We start from the raw sequence: 21,794 nt of genomic DNA on the forward strand, positions 1-21,794 counted from the left end.
GCAATGCCCAGGGATTGGCATCACGGGGTGCAGCGGTGATGCCAACAGCATCACCGCTGCACCCCGTGACACAAATCCCCAGGTGCGTGCCGGCAGCCTCTGACACTGGCCAAACCAGCATCAGCTGAACACACCGTAGCGGCAAATCTTTCCTCCCTGCACCTGCAGGAGAGGCTGTGGCTGCCAAAATCTGTTTAGCACTTCCATCAACGCCTGTGCCAAGTGCTTAGTCAGTGACTTCCAGCCGTGCAGCGGTTTGACTTTCATTAAAGCTCTGGCAGCAGCCGCGAGCCTGCTGATGCCCATGTCAGGCTGCGGCGAGCTCAGGCCCCAGCATGGCTTCAAGCGCTACCAGGTCTTTAGGTCTTTAGGTGCGGCATCAGTCTGATGGGGTGCGCTGGGGAGTAGCTGGGTGGTCCCACGTCCTCCTGGGGTGCAGCACCTCAGGGTGCCGCTGGCTGCCCAGCAGCATGGCAAGGTGTAGATGGTAGCATGGATGGCGGTGTGGTGGCTGGCACCCCCACGGGGCCAGGCCAAGGCCCCAGATGGTGGGAGCCAGCATGGCACCAGCGGAGAATCAACCCCATGTCTGCACCAGCACCGGGGCCCTGAGGGACAGCGGCTTTGCACCGGCAGCGGGCAGGGCACGGAAGGCAGCGGCTGCCGTGCCAGCCGGCACCACCAAATCTCCCAAAGGGCTGTGAGCAAAACTTTCATGCTGTGGTTCCACACCCCAGCAATTAAGCCCCTCCTGTAACGAAGCAGCATGCTTGCCTGGCACAGCATTGGCAGCCTAGCATGGAGGACGATGAAGCCATGCCGAGGGCGCAGCGTCGCAGCCAGAGCCTGCAGTCCAACCAGGCCCTCGGCACAGCCCTGCCGCTGCTGGGTGCTCGTGGTTCCCGGGGCAGGGGGAGCCGGACAGGCGCCCCGACACGTCACCAGATCTGCAGCTCGGGGCTGTCTTGGCCCCACTGCTGCCATGTGCGATTTGCAGCCTGTCTGGGGGCAGCGAGACACAGCAGAGCTTGTTAATGGCTGGGAAGCACAAGGAAAACTTTTCCACTAACAAGGGAGAGGGAAGGGAGCTGAGAGTGCTGCCAATTAAAAATACCGGCCACAAAAGGAGACAGGCACAGCAGGGAGAAGAGCAGGGCTGCTACACAGCCACGCTGTCAGCAGGCACCAAGTGTGTCCCTGGCTGTCCTCCCTCCCGGGATCGCCGGGGGGGTGATGGACAGCACCGAGCACCCGTGAGCACCCACAAGCACCATCCTGCCCTGTCCATGCAGAGGCAGATGCTGGGGCCATCGGGCAGACATTGCAGCACAGAGGGACGGTGGCAGCCCCGGCGCTGGGGCACTTGCTCAGACCGCCTGAGCCCCACCACTGTCCTTGGGACACCCCAAAGTCCCCTCTTTGCTCCCCATGGGCTGCTCAGGTGATGGTCATGCCATGTGGGAGCACAGGGCTCCCCTTGCACCTCAGCCCCACGGCACAGTCCCCCTCAGCTCTCAGAGCAGCTTGCACCCTGCAAGCATCCTGAGGGGCCTGACGATACAGAGCAGGGTCAGGCAGGACCACATCGCCAGCCCTGCCAGATGCAGCGAGCCCCGGCACTGCCGAGTCCAGCCCCAGCCCGCAACTCCTGTGCGCACCAGGAGCCGCAGCCGTCTGCCATAGACACCGACTATAAACAGCGTCTGCCACGAGTAAACACCGCCGCGGGGAGCTCAGCCCAACCACTACTCCCAGAAATGCCTTTACTTAAACACAAGGATCACAGTAGCTAAATGCACGCTTGAATTCAGCCCAGCGCTCTGCGTGCAGCGGGGGCGGTGAGCTCCTCGCTGGCCCCGTCCTCCCCTGCCATGTGCTGGCCTGTGCCAGCCGCCCCGCAGCAGCGATGGCCCTGGGTGGGCACCACGACGGCAGGCAATGCACGAGCCAGCTGCATGTGCAGGCCCAGGCACGCACAGGGGAGCCGCTCTGCCCATCCCCAGGGTCCAGCTGTATGTCACCCTGACCACCTGCACCATGCCTGGCCGCCGCTCCAGGCATCCTGGTGCACGCCATGGGGAGACCCCCATGCTCAACCACAGCTCTGGGCACCCCAGTGCACGCTGCAGGGAGACCCCCCATGCCTGGCTGCTCCAGCCCTTCCCTTGCACCCATGTCTGAGGCCACAGCCCCAGATGGTGGGACTCCTCAGTGCCTCCGTGGCCCCTGGCCGGGGGCTCCCCTCCCTTCCCAGCAACGGGGCCACGCAGCACCCATTAGCGTGCTCATGCGCCAGCCCCCTGCATCTGCAGCCAGTGCAGTGCCAGCAGCAATCAATGCCCGGCCGGGGTGTGGGGGCTCCTGGCCAAGTCCCCGCTGACGAAGCACATCCTCACCCAGCTCCCCCCAGCAGCGCCGCGCCAACTCACAGGGAGCAGGCTGCTGCTCCGAGCAGATGGCTCCAGCCTCCGCTAAATCAACATCTACTTAATGAGGGGAAAGCCATTGCTGCTCCCCCCCAGCTTGGCGGCAGCAGTGAATAAGCCGGGGCAACCCCCCCAAATTCTCCTCCCCATCCCTTCCATCACCCCACTGCAGCGGTCCCCCTACCCTCCAGTCCCACCGTCCCCGCCGCTTCCCCCTGCTCTGCAGCAGGACCCCTGCATGTCCCCCCTCAACCTGCCCAACAGGGATCCCCACGACCCCACAAGCAGGATGACACCAAGTACCCACGGGGAAGACAGTCACAGCAAAGCCAAGCGCCTATTTCAGAGCAGGAGGGGAGGACCCTGCAGCGGCATCGCCGTGAGCTGCCGGATAAAGGAAGCATCCAAAATAGCTGCTCTTAATTATATCCTTGCTGACGAGCGCCACGCAAACAACAGGCGCTGCAAGCACTCGCTGCACGAGGAGCCCTGGCATGAGTGGTCTTATTCCTTGCAGCAGGGATGGGGTCCACGCTGTGGGGACCCCACAGAGGTGGCCAGAGCAGCCCCGTCTGGGTCTGGTGACAATGGGGACACTGGGGAGCCAGTCCTCGCTGCTGTCAGACAGTGAAAGGCTTATGCTCCTGCAGCCAAGGTCGTGTCAAGCACCGAGGCCAACGTGATGTTTGGATGCTAATGAAGCCGTTATCATCTTCTGATCGATTTTGACTGTATAAATAATACACCGGGAAGCTCGCAAGCTGCTGGCTGCATGGGAAGGGATTGCCTGGGGCAAAGAGATGGCAAGGATGGGATGGACCCATTGCAGCCCAGTGCCCAGCACAGCTGGATAACTACTGCCCACCACAGCTGGACACCCCAGTGCCCATCACAGCTGGACACCCATCAGCTGGACACCCAGTGTCTGTCACAGCTGGAAAACAACTGCCCGTCACAGCTAGACACATGCTGCCCACCACAGCTGCATAGTCCAATGCCTGTCACAGCTGGATGTCCACTGCCCACCACAGCTGGACACCCACTAGCTGGACACCCGCTGCCCACCACAGCTGGATACTCCAGTGCCCATCACAGCTGGATAATGACTGCCCGCCACAGCTGCCTAGCCATTCCCATCACAGCTGGACACCCCATCACAGCTGGACACCCCATCACAGCTGGGTGCCCCGGTGCCATTCTCCAAATCCCAAGGCACTTTTGGAGGATGCTGGCCCTGTGCCCAGCACACCTGCTGGCGCTCGGCCGGCCGGTCCTTGCGCGGAGCCTTCCCCAGGGAGCGGAGAAATCTGCACTTCAAAATCAATAGGCCGTGGCAGCCTGAGTCACGGTGCTGCAGCAGCAGCACAGGGCTGTCCCCTGGGGCCAGGATGAAGCAACTTAAATGCAGCTTTCAAGAGGCAGTGGAGACTCCTCTGATTTTTTAAAAAAAAAAAAAAAAAAAAAAAAAAGGAAACTTTGATCCCAAGGCAGGACAAGGGGCTGACCCTGCAGGCTGCCAGGGCAGGCAGGGATGCGGGATGCAGGTGTACCCACAGTAGAGACAACCCGCTGAGAATCTGGAGCTGGAGCCAGCCAGGGGACCCAGCACCTGCCGGTGCCTGCCAGCACTGTACCAGGGCAACCAGCAGCTACCATGAGCATCCCCGCTCTCCCTGCATCGCCAAGCCGTATCCTCACCTGACCTTTGCCGTGTGGTGCCGTGGAGCCTGGCTGAGCTGTTCCCCACTGGCGCTGCATCAGCCGGATTCCCCTGGGGCAGCCCCAGCCCCCAGCACCGCAGGGCCTCCTCCAGCCCCAGTTTGGGGCTCAGCCGTGCAGCCCCCCCAGCTCGGGGCTCAGCCGTGTAGCCCCCCGGCTCTGCAGACTCTCCCTCCCAGTGCGGGGTCGCTGCCTGTGAAGTCCTGGAAGCCTCCTGCCCACTCCAGGCTGCCTGCAAACCCACTGACCCCTGAATAGCATACAGGGCTGCACCGCTGTGCCATGCAGAGGCTGCTGGTGACTCAGCCCCATGCAACCGGGCATGCAGGAAAGCCGGCAGCAGGAATGGGCAGGGGTGCAGGCAGCACAGTGATGCATTGGCTCTGGCCCCGCAGGTGGGACACTGGGTGCCGTGATCGGCCTCATGGGACCAGCACGAAGCATCACAGCAGCCCTGTTGCGCCCGTCGCCACCAGCCCGGTGCCAGCCATACGCCCACCCTCGTCTCTGCGGAAATGCGTGTTGGTGCTGCTTCCATGGAGCCTTAACTGACAGCCTGTCCTCCCTGCACCGGGGTGGCTACAAACAGGTAATTTTCAGTAATCACCCTGGCTGGAAGGAGTCACGGCCAGCACAGCGAGGCTGCCATGGCGGGGGACAGGGCAGGGCTGCTTGGGGCCACCACCAGCCTGCATCTGCCCATCCGTCCCTGCGTCTGCATCCCAGCATGGCCAGCACTGGGCATCCTCGGTGCTTGAGCAGAGAGGGGCAGATGCTGGCACCACTCACCTCCACCCTGGGGCAGAGACGATCCTGCCCGGCCCTGTCTCCATCCTCCCCATCTCCTCCATAGGACCAGGGAGCCCTGGGAGGACTGACCCCAGCCACGCTGCCCTTCAGGGAGGGACCAGTAGCTTTGTATATCTTAAAGCATCATTAACTAATGGACGGTCACTATCACCTGGACTGCCACAAACCCAGCCGCAGTCCAGACATCACTGGGAAGTGGTGGGGAGCTCCCCGATCTACACAGGGCGTGTGCTCATGTGCACATGTGTGCGCATGTGGGCAGCCCAGATTAACAGGGCAATAAGCAATGCTGCAGTGCTGGGCTTTCCCAGTGGTGCCTGTGGGCAGGATGGGCATGGCCATGGGCAGCTCTCTGGGTGCATGGGCTGGCAGCTCAGTGATGCCACGGTCACTGCCGGGGCAGATGGGCAGCACGTGGATGTGCAGCCAGGCAAGGCCATGCAACTGCCCTGAGCACCGGGAGCTCAGCCGGAGGTGTCACCCTGGGCCTGGTAGCGCTGCAGGGGAAGGGCAGGGCTCACAGGACCTGTCCCAGTGTCCCCAGCACAGTGGGCACTGGGGGGGAGCTGGTAGGGGCAGTGCAGAACCACCTGCCCCATCCCTGCTGGGAGCCAGGGCTTAGTCAGAGACAGCCCTAGGATCCGCACACGCCAGAGTGGAGACAGCCAGGAGAATAGCTGCTGCGGAGCTGCACAGCCGCGAGGAGAGCGCCGTAAACAGCCCAGCTGCAATGCAGGAGCCAGGCAGGCGGCTGCTTTGTCTGCTCCAACGGCTCCGGCAGCCACAGACCAAAAACCTATGGGGGCCTCAGCGAGGAGGCAGTGCAGAGCTGGGCTCCCAGCAGCCACATCTGGAAGGGATCAGCCGGCAGCTGCCACCACTGCTGCTGAGAGCCGGCCCCAGCGCCGAGCCCCACGCCAGGCCTGGGAGGAGGCACTGCCGAAGCAGCCAGTGGAGATGGCCCCTGGTACACAGATGCACAGGGCAGATGCACACGGGCACACGCATGCACATGGATGCACAGGGGCACATAATGCACACAGATGCACAGGGGCAGATGCATACAGGCACACACACACGCACGGATGCACAGGGGCAGATGCATACAGGCACACACACACACGGATGCACAGGGGCAGATGCATGCACACAGATGCATGCATGCACACAGGCACATGCGTGCACACAGATGCACACAGGTGCACGTGGATGCACAGAGGTGCACGTGGATGCATGCTGGCAGAGCAGCGCTGGTACAGAGCAGTCAGCCACCGGCAGGCATGGTGCTTGGCAAAGCAGTGCCCGGGCTGTGCCTGTGGCAGCTACTTGGACAGCAGCTCCTACTCCATCTCCAGCTGATACGAGCCATGGCAGGGCACAGAGCCGGGGTCCCACTGGCCTGCTGCGCCCCGGGGCACCCCAGCCCCACAACTACCTCAATCTGCTTGGCTCTCACCAGGAGGCCAGCACTGACCTTGCCGGCGAGACCAAAGGAGACCCAGGCAGATTCAGCATTACCCCACCAGCCACTCTCCCACACCATCCCACCACCGTGCTTCCCTGGCTGGATGGCTCGTGCTGGGCACCGGCACGCATCCATCACCAGGGCAGGCCCAGCAGCACGGGGCTGTCAGGCCATGCCGAGGCCAGCACTGCGTCCCTGACTTCCCATTTCTCAGGCTGATTGCTCCTGTCGCTGCAGAGCCCAGTGTTAAATACCTCATTTTCTACTCCCGTATTGAGTTGGAAAATACTATTAACATTTCATTACAGCTTAAAGATCCCTCTCAGCCTGGCACGAAGAGCCATCCCACCGGCGGGATTGCTCCTGCGCTGGTCAGGCTGCATTGGCCCCATCCCTCTGGGAAGAGGGGACTGGGAGGGTGAGTCCCACATGCCCCAGCTGCAGAATGGGATGGAAACGTGGGGCAAAGGTGGACATTGGCACTGCACGCCAGCTCGGCAACCAGCCCGGCACAGCCCATCCTCACGGCACGCTCAGCCACAGCCGGGGGACAAAGCGCTGATGGAGCAGCAGCATCTGTGCAGGCCAGCACGAGCCTGGGTGCTCCTGAGCGGGTTTTGCTTCCCAACGCCTTTCCCTCACCCACGGGAGCCTGGCCCGGCAGTAACAGCATCAGCCATTAAATACCAGCAAATTAGTTCTCCAATGCTCTCCTGACAGTGTCTGAACACTTGCGAAAGGCACCTTTAGTGCTGGCTGGCAAGGGCAGCGTGTAGTGGGTTCATGGCCAGCATTCAGCCAGAGGCTCACCAGCCCTGGCTCTTCAGGGCAGCCAGCAGTGCCCAGCCCCAGCAATGCCCAGTCCCGGTGCAGCAGCACACACCACTCCCAGCACACACTGCTTGTGTGCAAACACATGCAAGCACAGCCCCGAGCATCGCCCCAGAGCCAGGCGGTCCCTTCCACCAGCGACACCGCAGCTCCCACCCACCATGTGCCCGGGGTCGACATTCACCAAGGACCCACCACCGCTTCGGCACCTGCCCGGGCCCTGGCACAATGCTGCGCAGCCGCCATCCACGGGCATTGCCACGGCGGGGCCGAGCACGCCGCAGCCCATGCAGCTGCCAGTGGGGCCCTGCGGGCACAGGGGAAGTGGGAAGGGGCCAGGGGCACCCAGGCACGCCAAGCCAGGGAGGGGGCCGATCGCAGCCTTACCCAGCGGCTGGGCTGTGGCTGGGAAGGGGAGGGAAGGGTTAAAGGGAGCGCAGTGGAGCAGGGGAGAGTAGCCAGATGCCAGCCTGGCTACTGAAGATGGAGCTGGGCTGGCCGGGAAGGGGGTGGCTGTGGAGGGGGGGCTTCAGCTGCCCACAGCACCCAGCCCTGCTGCACCGCTGGCACCCCAAGCATCTGCAGCACCATCACCCTTGGGTGCAGCCTGGCCCTGCCATGTCATCTGGCTGCTCCCTCAGAGCATCATCCCACCACAGTGCATGGGCAGCGACAAGCACCACAGCACCCGGCAGCAAGGTGCTTGTGCGGGAAACAGACGGAGCCAGCAGCCCTAGGAGAGCCCCGGGCACGAGGGGCCACCTGCCACCGGCAAAGAGCTAATTGATGTCAAGCCAGGTGAATTTGGAACTGTTGTGAGAAAATCCAGGCCAGCGAGGGAGCCTCGAGCTGGGAGCAGAGCTGCCGGCCCACGGCCCCGCTGCTCCTCGGTGTTGGTGGCCAACAGCCCCGGATCCTCTGCAGCATCGCCCAGCGGGCAGGGACCCCGTGGCCAGCCCCAACAGGGGAGCTGTGCTGGGGTGGCAGGGTGGCACAGGAGGGTGCATACCCACAACTCCGGCCCAGCTGGAGAGAGAGGCAAGAAAATGTAAAATAACTAGATGTCACCCCAGTCTGAGTAATAATCCCCCTCTGGAAGGAAACTTGGCACACGCCAGCCTGCACCTGCCTGCCAAGTCCTGCTGTGAGCAAGGTTTCACACACGGGCTAGAAACCCCAAGAAGCAGCTCATAAGGGACCCGCTGACACACCGTTAAGGCATGGCAGCGGCAGCAGCAGGAGCTGCTCGGCACCAACCACCATCCCAGACAGTCCTCAGGCCCTGTACCTGGAACATGGCTGGGATGCACTGACATCACCCGGTGCCAGCATTGCCCCGTGCGCCCCAGCCCACCCCCTTGGCATTTCGCCCCTTAATCCACGCCGGGGGGATCGGGGGGCCCGTGGGAGCAGCACCTGGCCACAAGAGGGGGGATGCACAGGGGCCCAGCACCCCTTTGAAGCCTCCTCAGCTTGGCCAAGCTGCCACAGGATCCAGCCCCAGAGCCCCTTCCTCCCGCTGCAGACGTCCTGCCCAGTACCGATGGCTCCAGAGGCCAGTAGCACCTGGGGGTTCCGGCATCCCGGCAAGCACCATCTGCTCCCCCCCTGCCTGGGCTTCCCCTGCAGTGAGGAGGGGGCTGCCCCAGCGCCTGTGGCCCAGGAGCAGCAGCGGGAGCCATTAGGGACCGCTGCTGCCCTGGGAAGTTTCCTGCGTTACTGGGGGGAACCAGGCAGCTCCAACGGCTGCCGGCCACGCGCGCCCTGGGCACTGCACCACAATTGGATTTGCAGCTGCCCTGCCTTTTACTGCATGGAAATTGAATTGTAAAATGTCAAAGACATTTCCTAACTGCGCCATATTAGCCTGGTTTTATTAAATACTGTTATCAGAGGAGATTATTAATGCAATCAAATGCAAGGAAAAAGAAAACAGAATTAACTGGCCGCTGCACAGGAGGACACGCTGGAGGGCAGGAGGCAGCCAGCAAGGCCCTGCCCGGGGAGCCCGTGTCCCCAGGGGGTCTGGCTCCTGCCTCCCGCTGCGCCCACATCCCGGAGCACCAGCAAAGCAGCTCCACTCGCATCCTGGGATGGGTCCCCACAGAATGGCAGCACCCCAGAGGGTGACAAGCCTGGGGGTGCTCGCTGAGCTTTGGGGTCCCTCTCCTGCTGCCCACTCCCAGGCAGGCTGCCCACGCTGCCTGCACCATGCGTGCCCCTCCAAGGAGCTGCCTGGCTCCTGTCCCAGTTTTTTCACCCATAGCGGGCTCTGCCTGCCCCACATGGCCCAGAGCTGGGAGCAGCATGGCCGGAGGCAGCCATGGGGCCAGCGCAGCACCAGTGGTGCCAACAGGGCTGGGGTCGCTCCCTGGGCAGGGCAGGACCCCAGGGCTGCTGCCAGCGACAGGCAGGGCAGGACGCAGAGCTCTGTGCAGGCAGCAACGTGGGAGCGGGGGTCTCCCACCCAGGGCAGGGGCACCCCGAGAGCTGCCCACACCTGGGCACCCACACCCCCAGGCAGTGGCGCCAGGCAGGGCTGGGTTACCCCGGCATAGCAGGCTGTAGGGGGTGTGGGGCCCCATGCCCAGCTCCCAAGCCCAGCCAGGCAGCGTGGCTCATCCAACCCCAGGCATCCCAGAGTGAGGTACCCAGAGCTTTAGCGGCACGCGAGGATGCGAGCCCCGACAGCAGCCTGGGGGACCAGGATGTCACCGAGGGCCAGGTACAGGGTGGGCAGTGCAGCCCCATGGGGCACAGCCCCAGCTCCCACCTGCACAGCCAGGCTGCAGCCAGCCCCAGCACGCTGGGTGCTCGCCCAGCACCATGGGGCCACGTGCCACAACATCTCCTTTGCTGCACGAAGCTGCTGTGCTTGGAAGTGCTTTGCAAAGCCCCCCGGCCCGGCGGGAGGAGAAGCCGGGGCAGAAGGGCCCAGCCCTCAGCTCGAGGTCCCTCCCGTGGCACTGGCAGATGCCACGCAGAAGCTGTTTCCAAAGTGGACAAGCCGCCGGCGGCACTGGCCTCAGAGGGAAGGAGCCTGCTCGTTCCAACACACCACGGCTGAGGAGCCGCGGTTCCCCTGTGCAGCAAAAGCACAGCCCTGCCTCCCACTGCCTGAAGCCCTGGGTGCCCTGGATGGGGATAGTGTGGCAGGCAAGGACACTGCTGGGGACACCCCAGGGCCCCATCCCGTCCCACAGCGCCGGAGCCGGGGAGCCGAGGGGAAAACGCCAAGTCACTACAATTCTTCGAGGTAGCACCAAGGAGGAGGGGACAGGGAGGGAAACAGTTTACTGCCAAATCCCTGCATCTGATTTGCGTAACTTTCAGACAACCTCATCAATTATGGATGCCCGGGAAGTGAGCGCGGTGCGCGCTGCGGCCAGCCCGGGCCCCACAAACTCGTACTCCACACGCTAAATCGGGCCCCACATCACCATGGCAACCCGTGTTAATTCACGCAGGGATTTTTAAAATCTCATTTATTAAACCCCACATGAATAGGATATTATCCAGATAACAGAGCTAAGTTACAAATCTTCCTGGTGCTGTGCCGTGCAGGGAGCACCGGAGGCACGCGTGGGACCGGCACGTGGAGGGGACGGGGGATGTGGGGATGCCGCAGCACGGAGACAGCCCCTGCTCAATGTTCTCCCACCCCATGCTACACACTGCTCCCCCAGCCCCGCTGCTGCAGCCAGAGGTGCTTGTGCACCCCAGGCCGGGAGCGTGGCGCCCGCTGCCACGCACACGGCCTTGCTGCCGGACAGGAGAGTCGGGTCCTGTGGGGAAACTGCACAAGAGCAGCCTGGCACCGGGGGGTCTGGCAGAGCTGCAGACGTGCAGCCCAGTTGGGGCACAGAGCAAGCATCCAGGCCCACAGTGGGAATCTCCCCAAGGCCAGGCTGGCCGGGCTCAGCCTTGCTGGGTGTCCCTTGCCCACAAGCCCAGCATGGGGAGCACCACTGGCCCCCGCAGCCATCCCACCTGGCAGTGCCCGGCAGCCGGAGGGCTCTGCAGAGGGAGAGTGGCTGGAGCGGGAGATGCAGCAGAGCAGGGCTGGGAAGGAGAGGGATGCGGGAGGAGGTGGTGGCACTTCGGCACCGCTGGCCGTTGCCACAGCAACACCAGCTGTGCGCCCGGGCCAGCAGGGATTGGAGAGGGGTGTGCGGGGGGACAGCGCTGGGCACAGGCCAGGTGTCGTCCTGGTCCCCGCACGCCGCTCTGAGAGGCCATGGAAGTGGCAGCACCTGGAGCAGGTTGGGATATGAAGGGGGCTCTGAGCTGGAGCCTCTTCTCTCCCTGCACAGGCCCTCGGCAGTGACAGCAACGACGGCACTGGGGACATGGGGAACACTATGCCAGTCCTGCATGGCACCAGGACACGGGGGACACGACACCAGCCCTGCATGCCACAAGGGACCACATGCCAGCCCTGCGCGGCACTGGGGACATGGCGTACACCATGCCAGCCCTGCATTACAGTGGGGTCATGGGGGAAGCCATGCCAGCCCTGCTTGGCACCAGGACACGGGGGACACCATGCTTGCGCTGCTCGTCCAGGAACATCCCTGCACAACCAAGGATGGGGGACACCGCACCAGTCCTGCACGGCTCCAGGGACACGGGGATGCCCACGTTCGGGGAGTGCTGGGCCCCAGGAGGAAGGGACGCAGGGTGCCGTGGCGAAGGGGCAGTGTGCCCAGTGACCCGATGCCACACGAGTGCTCCTCATAGTCCCTGCCAGTGCCCAGGGACAGTCCCCGGCCCCCCTGGGTCAGCCCCGTGCGCCAGGCCTGAAACCTGCGGCTGCATCAGCACCATGAATAATTCAGTCCCGGGTGGAACGCCTCAACAGAGCAGTTATATCGTACAGAGAGCAGATACTCATGGAGCTACACATACGTACACACACAGAGGCACACGTACAGACACACGTACACCCCCGCAGCCTCTTGCCTGGACACACTTGGGTGCACACCCGGAGATGTGCAAAGCCAGCCACAGAGATGCACACAGGGAGATACCCATGGAGCTACATCCAAACACCCCCACACGGAGAAACACCAACACAGCCACATCCAAACACACATATGCCAGGGTACACACCGATACACAAACACAGACACGCACCCAAACACAGACACACATGCACACCCAGCACGCACGTACACGCGCACAGACACATGCAAATACGTGCAGGCACCGGTAGCTCCGATGCACACACGCAGGGTCCGTCCACACACGCTCCACGCCCACGCAGATGCCCCCAGCTCTGCCCTGCCTGCCCGGCCGCAGCCCCCTGCCCATGCCCGGGCCAAGCCTCCCGGGTGCACCGGCCCGGCCCGGCTCGGCCCCCCGGGGGCTCGGGAGCTGCTCCCGGCCGCAGGGCAAGGGCAGCCCGGCCGGTGTCCGGCCGTGCCGGGGGTTGAACCGGGACCGGCGGGGCGACCCTGTGCAGCGCCGAGCACCCGCGCAGCGCCCGGGGATGCTCCGCCGCCGCCAGACCCCCCGCCGGGCTGGAGCCCCCCCCCCGCCTCCCCGGGGCGCCGCCGGGGGTCCCCGGCACGTCTACGGCCCCCGCCCGCGCCGCGCCGCACTGGGGAAGGGCCGGGGATGCTCCGGGGCCGGGCAGGGCGGCATCCCGGCCGGGCCCCGGTAGCAGCGGGCGGGATGCGGGCCCCTTGCCGCCGCGCCCGCTGCTGCGATGCCGGTGTCCCGTTCCCCCCTCCCCCCCCCGCCGCGGCGCCCCCGGCCCGGCCCCGCCGCCGCGGCACTCACTGGCTTTGCCGGGCTTGGGCCTCTGCAGCAGCTTCTGCACGGCCGCGACGTCCTCCGCCTTCACCGCCTGCACCAGCTCCTGGTCCTTGCCCATGGCTCCGCGGCGCCGGGGCTGCCGGCTGCGGGCTCACGGCCCGAGCATCCTCCGCGGCGCGGCGCGGCGAGGGGCGGGCGGGCGGCACGGCTCGGCTCGGCTCGGCTCGGCGCGGCGCGGGCCCCCCCGCCCAGCCCGCTCCGGAGGCGGGGGCGGCGGCGGCGGCGGCGGCGGGCGCCCGGGGCGGGGCGGGGCGCGGCGGGGCGGGGGGGCCGCACCGGGAGCGCGGGGGGCAGCGCGGGGGGAGTTCCGGGAGGAGGGGGCGCACCGGCAGCGCGGGGGGAGGAGGGGAAGGAGGCGGAGGAGGAGGAGGAGGAGGAGGGGACAGGGCCGCCCCGGTGCCTGCGGGCGGGGCACGGGGATCCCCCTCCCCGGCGCGGGGGAAGGTGCCGGGGCCCAGGGGACGCCCCGGCGGGAGCCGCCGCTGCCACGCAGCCGTGGCGTGTAACGAGCTTGGCGGGTCTCAGCGACCCCGGCAGCCGGAGGGGAGAGCGGGGAGCAAGGCTACCCGGGGCCTCGCCTTCCTCGGGGTTGACCCCGGGGCCGGCAGTGCCCCCCGGTCGAGAGGAGCCGGGGCTGGGGGCTGGCTGGGCGCCGCAGCCGGGGGCTGGCGAGGCCGAATAGACCCCCCCGGGGCACCCCGTGCTCCCCAGCCCCGCTCCGGGGTGCCCTTCCCCGGTGCCCGACCCGCCGCGCTGCCTGGCCGTTGCAGTCACCGACCGTCAGCCTGTGATGGCTGATAATGGGACCCAGGCTGGAGCAGCTTTTCAATGTCTTTAAATAAAGCCCTTATTACTGCCTAATTTTCCACTTTTGTAGACGCAATGGCCAGTGACATTCATCCCCTTCCACCTTTTTATGGCTTAAATGACTGAGACATTAAAGGTGTGGAGGGTGCCAGGCAGTGCTGAGGGATGAGGGTGCTGACAAACCAGACGGGAAATGGGGCCAGCGATGGACAAGGCGTTAATGTGCTCATGGTGCCCAGTCAGTGCAGAACACGGCCGTCACCTGCACAAAATCACGCCCAAATTTCTGCTCTCCCAGACGAGTTACTGTCTGAAAGCTTTGTGGAGGTCCCAGCTCCAGCAAAATAATACTGGGGCTTGTTGGTCCGAAAGGCTGGTACCCAGCTGGCCCCTACAGCGCTGGTCACTGTGGAGCAGCGAGGCAGGCAGCTGCACAGGGACAGGCAGCTGCAGTGCATTGGTGGGTGCAGTGCACGGGGACAGGCGGCTGCAGACCTGGGTAAGTGCCTGTGGTAGAGGGAAAGATGGAGAGAACCAAGTGAACTCTAGACAAACATGAACCAACCTCCTCCTTGATGCCCCCTGCCCACGCCGTGCTGGCCCATGCCCCCTGAGCTGGAGCCCAAGGATGCCCTTTGCAGCCCCCGACTCCCTCCACAGTCCCCAGCTTCAGGCTGACCCCCCCTCAGGGACAGCGGGGTCCATCTCCTCTCCCCACCCCCACTTTCCAATCCAGGATATTTGGGTTGCCAGAGCAAAACGCTGTCTAATCTGCCCTCTAATCCCGCAGCCTGGCGGTATGCGGCTGCATGGGGGGCCTGAGCTGCTGTGGGGCTCCCTGGGCTGGGGGCTGGGGCTCTGCACATGCCCGGGGGCCCAGGCAGGTCTGGGGGCTTCCCTTGCATCTGCCATCACTTGATAACAAACGAAACTCCTCAACAAAGGTCCCTTTGTGCCCCGCAGCTCTCTCCTGCCGGGCTCCCGCACCCAGCGCCAGCACCCGGGGACGCAGCACAGACATGGGATGGGGCAGCCCCTGTCCCAATGCCCTTGCCAGGCACTGGGACCTGTGTGACCGAGCCAGGACATAGCGTAGCAGGGTGGTGTGGGGCTGAGTGTGGTGCACAGCTGCCATTCCTCCTCCCCTGGCTGAGCCCGGCTCTTGCAGAAGGAGCTCCAGACCGCCTCGCATTTCTGTGGCTCCCTCCGGGCTCTTGGCAAGTCTGGTTGGTCTTTGCGGAGCAGAAAAATGTGCAGTGAAATGTCCGTGTCACTGCCCTGTGCACGCCAAGCCGAAACCGGTGCCCTGAATGGGGAGAGCTGTGGGCACGGGGCGGGGGGGTTGGCTTTGCCTCCCCCCGCTGCAGGGATGGGCACCATGGAGGAGCAGGCACGTGGAAACTCTCACTTGCAGGAGCTGGAGGCACCACTGGCAGCAGGAGGGCTCGCCCTGCACAGGGGTCCCCCCGCATTCCCCCGCCACGGCTGCCTTTCCGACAGCCGCGGGCGAGGAGCACGGCAGAGGCCCCTGCCCAGGCGCGGGAGGCAGGATGGGCCTGGGAGCGCACGGGGCCCCGGGCACTGGATTAAAGGAGAAGAAGGAAGAGATGAAAGCAGCCTCTGGAGGATGGCTCGGCTCAGCTCGGCGCAGGAAGCGAGCACCGCGCTCGCCCCCCTCCCAGCAATCAGGGGCTCGCGGTGGCAGCTACTGCTGAAAGCGGCCATGGGGTTGGGGAAGGGTGCTGGTGGGAGCCTGGTAGGGCCCCCACGGAGCCCCCTCGGGCACTGTCCCATCCTGGGTGCCAGCCCTCACCCCGTGGCCTGCAGCACCCAGCACCCGTGCACAGGCTGGATCCCATCCTGCAGGGAGGGCACAGCTGCCCTTGAGGCCAGCACAAGGCACACGGGCATCCCTGTGGGCCTGGCAGCACCACGGGGCATGGGCTGCCCTCTCCCTGCCCTCCATCACGGCTCTGTCCTGCAGCTGCCAGACCCTCCAGCTCCAGCAGAGCGGGAGCAATGGGCCCAGGAGCCATCTGCAGGACAGACCCTGGCCCTCCGCGCCAGCCCCACCTCCCCCTCACCTGCACAGGGGGGCAGAGCTATGGCCCCCTCCATCACCCAGCAGCATCTACAAAAATACTTTATTGTGGAAGTGGGATGCGCGGGAGCTCTCTGTACAGTACAAACCAACAGCAGCAATGCAGTCACCAGCACACAGACATGTGACGGCAGCACCCGAAACCCACCGTAGTGGGGCAGCAGGAGCCAGGGGGTCCGCAGCCCCTATGTCGCCTTGGGCCTGGCATTGAGGCGGATGATGGCCCGGTAGTCCCGCACCAGGTCCCGCAGCTGGTCCAGGTAGGGGTTGACATTCTCCTCCATCCACTCCTCCACCGTGTCGGGGAAGTAGACCCTCTCCAGGCGGGCATGCAGGTCGCGGATGAAGTTCTCCCAGTCCTCGTGGAGCCTGGCAGGGGGGGAGCAGAGGGTCCAGTTCCCCCCTGCGAAGAACCCCAGAGCCAAGCCCGGGACCCCTCCCAGCCCCATGCAGGTACCCAGGGGGGCTCCCGGCCCCCAGCACCACGTACTTCAGCACCTTGCTGCCGAAGGTCTCCATGTTGCGGGGGTTGCCAAACTGGCGCTTCCGGTGATAGGGGCTGAACCAGCCCTTGATGGCGCTGGGGAGGCAGGAGGGGAGTGGGGGATGTGGGAGCCACCCGGGGACAGAGGAGCTGCACCCCAGGAAGGTCCCCTCCCCTGCAAAATCTCTTGTGCTCCAGCCCTGTGGCGAGAGCCAGCCAACCTCGCTGCCTCCTGCCACCCGTTACCTCTCCTCCTCCAGGGCTTTAAGGATGCTCTCCTTCAGGTGGCCATTAACCTGCTCGACCATGTGGTAGATCTCCACGCCAGGGAACGTTCCCCTGCCTTCGCTGGGGAAAGGGAGGAGGAGGTGAGAGCCCAACACGTGGGGTGCACCGGCCACACTGGGGCAGGTGGAGGGCACGTGCTCTCACCCCAGGTGGGTCTGGGACTGGGGCATTTGGGTAACCAACCCCCCGCTCCCCTCCAGCACATCCCTTCTGACACGACCACAATGGCAGTGCCACGGCCACCCCCTGCCACGGTCAGGCTGTGCCATGTACCAGGTGCTCTGCTCCAGCTGCATGCTCTGGAAGCCCAGCGTGTCCAGGACCTTCCTCTTTGTCTCCTCCGTGAAGCCCCCTGGGGAGGGTGAGGAGAGGGGCAGAGGGGCCTGGGCCACCCCACTGTCAGGCACTCACCCCCGGCTTCACCGCACCCCCGAAACTGGGGGAGCTGAAGCTCTCCTTCCCCTGCCTCTCACCCCCCTCCCGGTATTCTTCCCTGCCTGCAGGACAGGGTCTCGCAGGCAGTGGCTGCCTGTGGGATGGGGAGACGAGGGACAAGCCCGTCCGCAACGGCTGGTCCAGTGCCAGCAGCAGGGGGGTGGCTCACCGTTCACCAGGGTCTGCAGGCAGACGGCCAGGGAGGGGATGCCGACGGGCAGCAGCTCGCAGAGCACTGAGTAGTGATCATACCTGCGGAGCGGGGCCAGCCGCGCCATCACCTCCTGCGCGACCGCCGGCAGGGCTGCATGGGTGCCGGGGAGGGCGGGGGTCCCGCCGCCCCTCACCTCTGCCAGCCGGTGAGGACGATGCCCTGGAAGCGCAGCGGGGCCAACCGTGGCAGGGCCTGCATCACCTTCAGCCAGCTCAGGTGGTTTTTCAGGTGGTAGCTCAGGGGGGGCCAGGTCTGCGCCGGTCCTGTGGTGCCCTTGAAGGCGCTGGCGAACCACACTGCCTCAAAGCCGCTCTCCGCGTACTTGTCGAGGAACGGCGCTGCAGTGGGACAGGCACAAACGACCAGTGCCACTGTCCCTGGAGGTTGGGGGGGCTCGGTGTGGGGTGTCCCCCCCGCCAGCCCCAGGAGCCCGGCACGCAGCCTTACTGATCTGCTCAGCCTCGAAGTCAGGTGCGTAGAACCACACCACGGGCGAGACGTGCTTCGCTATCCCAGACTCTGTAGGGGAAGCAGGGATGGGGACGTGGGCGCTGGTGCCAGAGGCAGGAGGATGCCTGGGGCTCCTCATGCTTCCCCAAGATCCACATCCCCGCAGGGCCAGGCATGGGCTCCTGCCCGGCACTGGGCACGATGCCTGCCAGGGCGGCCACACGGACAGGTGCTGCCGAGACCCCCAGCTCGGGTGCCACCACTGCTGTCCCCATCCTCTCACCCCGCAGGGCTCCCACGCTGATCTTCCTCAGCATGTCATCCCACATGAGTGCCCGCAGCCCCCAGTACTGCGTGGTGATGAAGCCCAGCACCTCCTTGATGTGCTTCAGGTACATGGTCCCCGTGTCACCCTTGTTGCGGCTCATCCAGTTCTTGGAGTCCATCCCCTCCCCGAGATGGAAGACCTGGATTTGAGCAGGTAAGGGGGATGCTCAGCACCCCTGGGAGCGTGCCTGGTGCCCGGGGCGAGGGCTGGAGTCCATGGCCCATTGCGCACCTCATCCGCGCCGATGTGGATCCAGGTGGAGCGCCTGTGCTTCTCGATCACCTGCGACAAGATGCTCTTGAGCAGAGCCAGGGTATCAGGGACATGGGGGTTGAAGCTGTTGGGGAAACGCTCGACCTCCCGCAGGTGCTGGTACTTCTCGTGCTTGAGGATGAACTGTGCAGGAGGAGTTGTCAGGGGGGATTTCCAGGCTATGGGCCAAAGGGATGTGGGATGAGGAGTAGGACTGGGACCTCCTACCTCCACATGCCCAAAAGTCTGCACCAGGGGAACCACCTCCAGCTTGTGGAGCTCTGCCAGCTGCTGGATCTGCTCAATGTCCTCCTCGCTGGGAGGGCAGGGACAGGCTCACCAGGGGATGCCGGGGCAGGGGGCAGAGCATGAGGGCACTCCCTTCTCCTCCTCCTCCTCCTCCGGCACCCTGCCTGTGTAGCCCTGGCCTCCCCACACCTGTGTGGACTTTACTACAGGGACACAAATATTGACCCGGCGGGGCAGGACGCTGGTCTACCAGCAGCACAGCCCAGCACTCCGGCCACAGTTATCACAGGCACGGGTCCAGGCGGGTCACACCCAAGCCCCGGCACACCGGCACCTGCCGGGGCCACACTGAGCCAGCAGCCCCCCGGCCAGCTCAGCACACAACCCCGGCTCACCTGTAAGCGTACGGGGACTTGAGGATTTCCAGCTCCCCCTTGAAGGGGAACATGTCCTCGTACTCGATGAGGATGCCATTGGCTCCCAGCTGGGACAGGAGGGGGAAAACCTGCAGGGCGGGCAGGGCAGGACAGCCGGCAGGTCGAGCCTTGCTCTCCCTCTGCCCCGTCGGCACGTCCCTCCCCGGCACCTCCCGTCGGTCCCCGGGCATCCTCACCTGCTCCAGGTAGGAGACCCTGGGCGCAGCTCCCTTGAGGTCCAGGTGGACCAGCCTCATCTCAGTGGTGCTGACATCCCTTGGGACCTGCTGCCCAGGTTCTTGCCTCGGGGCTGTTATCTTTGCCACGGGGAGCTCGAGAGCCTGGCTCTGGGGGCCAGCATCCTGGGCAGCGTCCCCCGCGTCCCCCCAGAACCTGCTGTCCTTGCTGACGTGCTTGTGCAGCTCCAGGGTGAAGCTGCAGGGAGCAGAGCAGGGCTGGGGGTGTCGCAGGGCACGGGGGCACCAGCTGCCCCCCAGCAACAGCCTGCTGCATGGGCACAACCCGGGGGCTCCCCACAGGCCCCGACCCCGCTGGGGCCCCCACCCATGCCTGGGGTCCTGCTGTCACCTCACCTGTCGCGGAAGAGGAACTTGATGCCGGCCAAGGCCACAAGGAGCAGCACGACGAGGCGCAGCAGGTTCAGCCTGTGGCTCCGCTGGAAGGCCATCTCTGCAGGGCACACACGGGGGTCCAGCCACACGGCAGCACCCCAAGGGACCCCAAACACAGGTAACCCCACGCAGCCCCACAAACCGTGCCCTGCTCCCCTGACCAGGGCAGCACAAGACCCAGAGAAAGGGGACATGGGGGAGACCCCTCCCTCCACCCTGGTCCCAGGAGGGGACATGCACAGAGGTACCCTGTGTCCCTCCTACCTCATGTGCCCCAGCACCAGGGGTGGTGGCCAGACCTGCTTTTGCCTCTGCCTGCAAGGGCACAGCCTCCTTGGGCTCTGCCAGCGCAGGAGCAAACAAGGCAATGGCTGCAAGGCAGGTCTCTGCTGGGGGATCCCCTCGAGCCGCTGCGTCACCTCCGAGACGAGTGCTGTATCACGGGGTGGCTGGGTGGGGTGGCATCATGGGGCAGGTACGGTGCAGCCGGGGCTGGCCAGGCACAGGAGGCAACGCCCCTGTGGACGGAAGAGAGGCGATTGGGGACTGCCTGGGCACATGCTGGCACCGGGCTGCTCCGGGGATGGGCATCGGCACAGCCACAGGCACCACCGGGGCGAAGGTGGCAGCCTGGACCCTCGCCGGCACCCGCAGGGACGGGCACACACTCGCCACGTGCAGCCCACAGCATCTGCCCCGGGAGGCGAGTCCCATCCAGCACCACTGAGGGGAAGGGGCACGAGCTGCTTTGCCTGCTGGAAAACAACACTGGAGCAGGGCAGGATCCCGGCGGGGTCTGGCCACCGAGGATCTGAGCCTGGTGAGAGGAGCTGCTGCTTCCCCCACGGAGCAGGATAGGGATGAGGGCGGGATGGTCTGTGCTGCCACTGCCGGGGGCTGCAAGACGCCGCACCATGCAGTGCAGGGGGAGGCTGGTCTGGTTAAACAGATGTTTGATCCCTCGTGGGACATGTAGGACAGGCCACGCAGGGCGTAGGGACAAGCTTGTGTCAAAGAGTTGTCACCATTAAGATTAATAAAATTCATTTGAAGTATTTTTCCCTAAACCAATTTTGAGAACTCCTGAGATGGGGATCTACCAATTGAGATGAAAGTGAGCCCAAACCAAAGGCAGTCTCCACAGGGCAGGAGGCAGCAGGCGCCCCTTCCCCTGCCCCCCCCCAGTCACAGCTCAAGGAATTGTGCAGAGATTTGTACCCGCTGGCACGTGACCAGCCCCAACACCAAGACCCACAGCAGTGTCCCATGCAGCCGGCACCGCGGCTGCAGCTTGAGGTGCTCAGCCAGGCCAGACCCTGGCAAGCACAGCACCGGGGGCACTGCCGTGACCGGGGGCACCGCTCCCGCGAGCCCCAGGGAGCCCCAGACCTCTGCAGCCCCAGCATGCCTCCCTGGGAAAGCGCTGGGGGGGGAACACCAAGTGCACCCCTTGTCCTCCAATCCTGCAGCCCCCTCAGGGCTCCTCCTTGCCCGCAGCACTGCTCCCAGGTGACAAGGGACGTGCCTGCTCCCACCCCAGGAGCCCAGAGCTACCCTGCCGTGGGCAGCACCTCTCCTGTGTTCCCCACAGCACAACAGGCAGGACGCAGCATGAATTCTCCTGGAAGCTGCACACGAGAAGCACTAGCATCATTTCTACCCTTTTTTCTCCTTTTTTGCCAACTCTGGCATGTGCAGTGGGGCAGGCATGGGGCAGCGCATCAACACCCCTGCCCCCCCAGCCCGGCAGCCACTGTGAGTGCCCAGGCAGCTCCACCAGCCCGTTTGGTGAGTTGCCACCCAAACATGCTGAAGTTTAGGGTTAAATTCAGCGTTGCCAGATTTGGGAACTGAAAAGCAGATTTTGGCTGGGGCAGGCACACAAGCGGCTCAGCTGATCGCGAGCATTTTGTTTGCGTTGCCAGAGCAGTGGCACCAGGGGAGAGCTGCACTGAGCCGCCCCGTGCCTCCGGCTCTGAATTAGCTCTTTTTCTAGACACAGCCCTAATCCCTCCCGACGTGCTCCTCCTGCACCCTGCCACGGGCACAGGGCGGGCGCAGCGGCCA

The 21,794-nt window shown here is 64.8% G+C and overlaps 2 protein-coding genes across 2 annotated transcripts in view; both read right to left on the minus strand.

The window, feature by feature from the left end:
• The window catches only part of CASKIN1 (CASK interacting protein 1), a gene marked incomplete at both ends in the record, with an annotated part of 31,753 nt that extends 18,624 nt beyond the window's left edge, over nt 1-13,129 (minus strand). The window contains one exon of the mRNA XM_082311817.1: nt 13,036-13,129. Within this exon, the coding sequence (XP_082167943.1) occupies nt 13,036-13,129 (94 nt within the window). The remainder of the gene's footprint in view (nt 1-13,035) is intronic.
• Nucleotides 13,130-16,164: 3,035 nt separating this feature from the next.
• LOC309590600 (hexosaminidase D-like) lies at nt 16,165-19,783 on the minus strand (the record flags this gene model as incomplete). Its single annotated transcript, XM_082311905.1, has 13 exons — nt 16,165-16,348; nt 16,470-16,559; nt 16,710-16,811; nt 17,025-17,103; nt 17,356-17,438; nt 17,534-17,738; nt 17,848-17,919; nt 18,134-18,317; nt 18,410-18,574; nt 18,659-18,746; nt 19,075-19,184; nt 19,293-19,530; nt 19,689-19,783. The coding sequence occupies 13 exons, from the start codon at nt 19,781-19,783 to the stop codon at nt 16,165-16,167; spliced, it is 1,695 nt and encodes a 564-aa protein (XP_082168031.1).
• Between the last annotated feature and the right edge of the window lie 2,011 nt (nt 19,784-21,794).

This window comes from Platalea leucorodia, assembly GCF_965183815.1.
Source record: "Platalea leucorodia genome assembly, chromosome: 5".
NCBI classification, from domain to species: Eukaryota; Metazoa; Chordata; class Aves; order Pelecaniformes; family Threskiornithidae; genus Platalea; species Platalea leucorodia.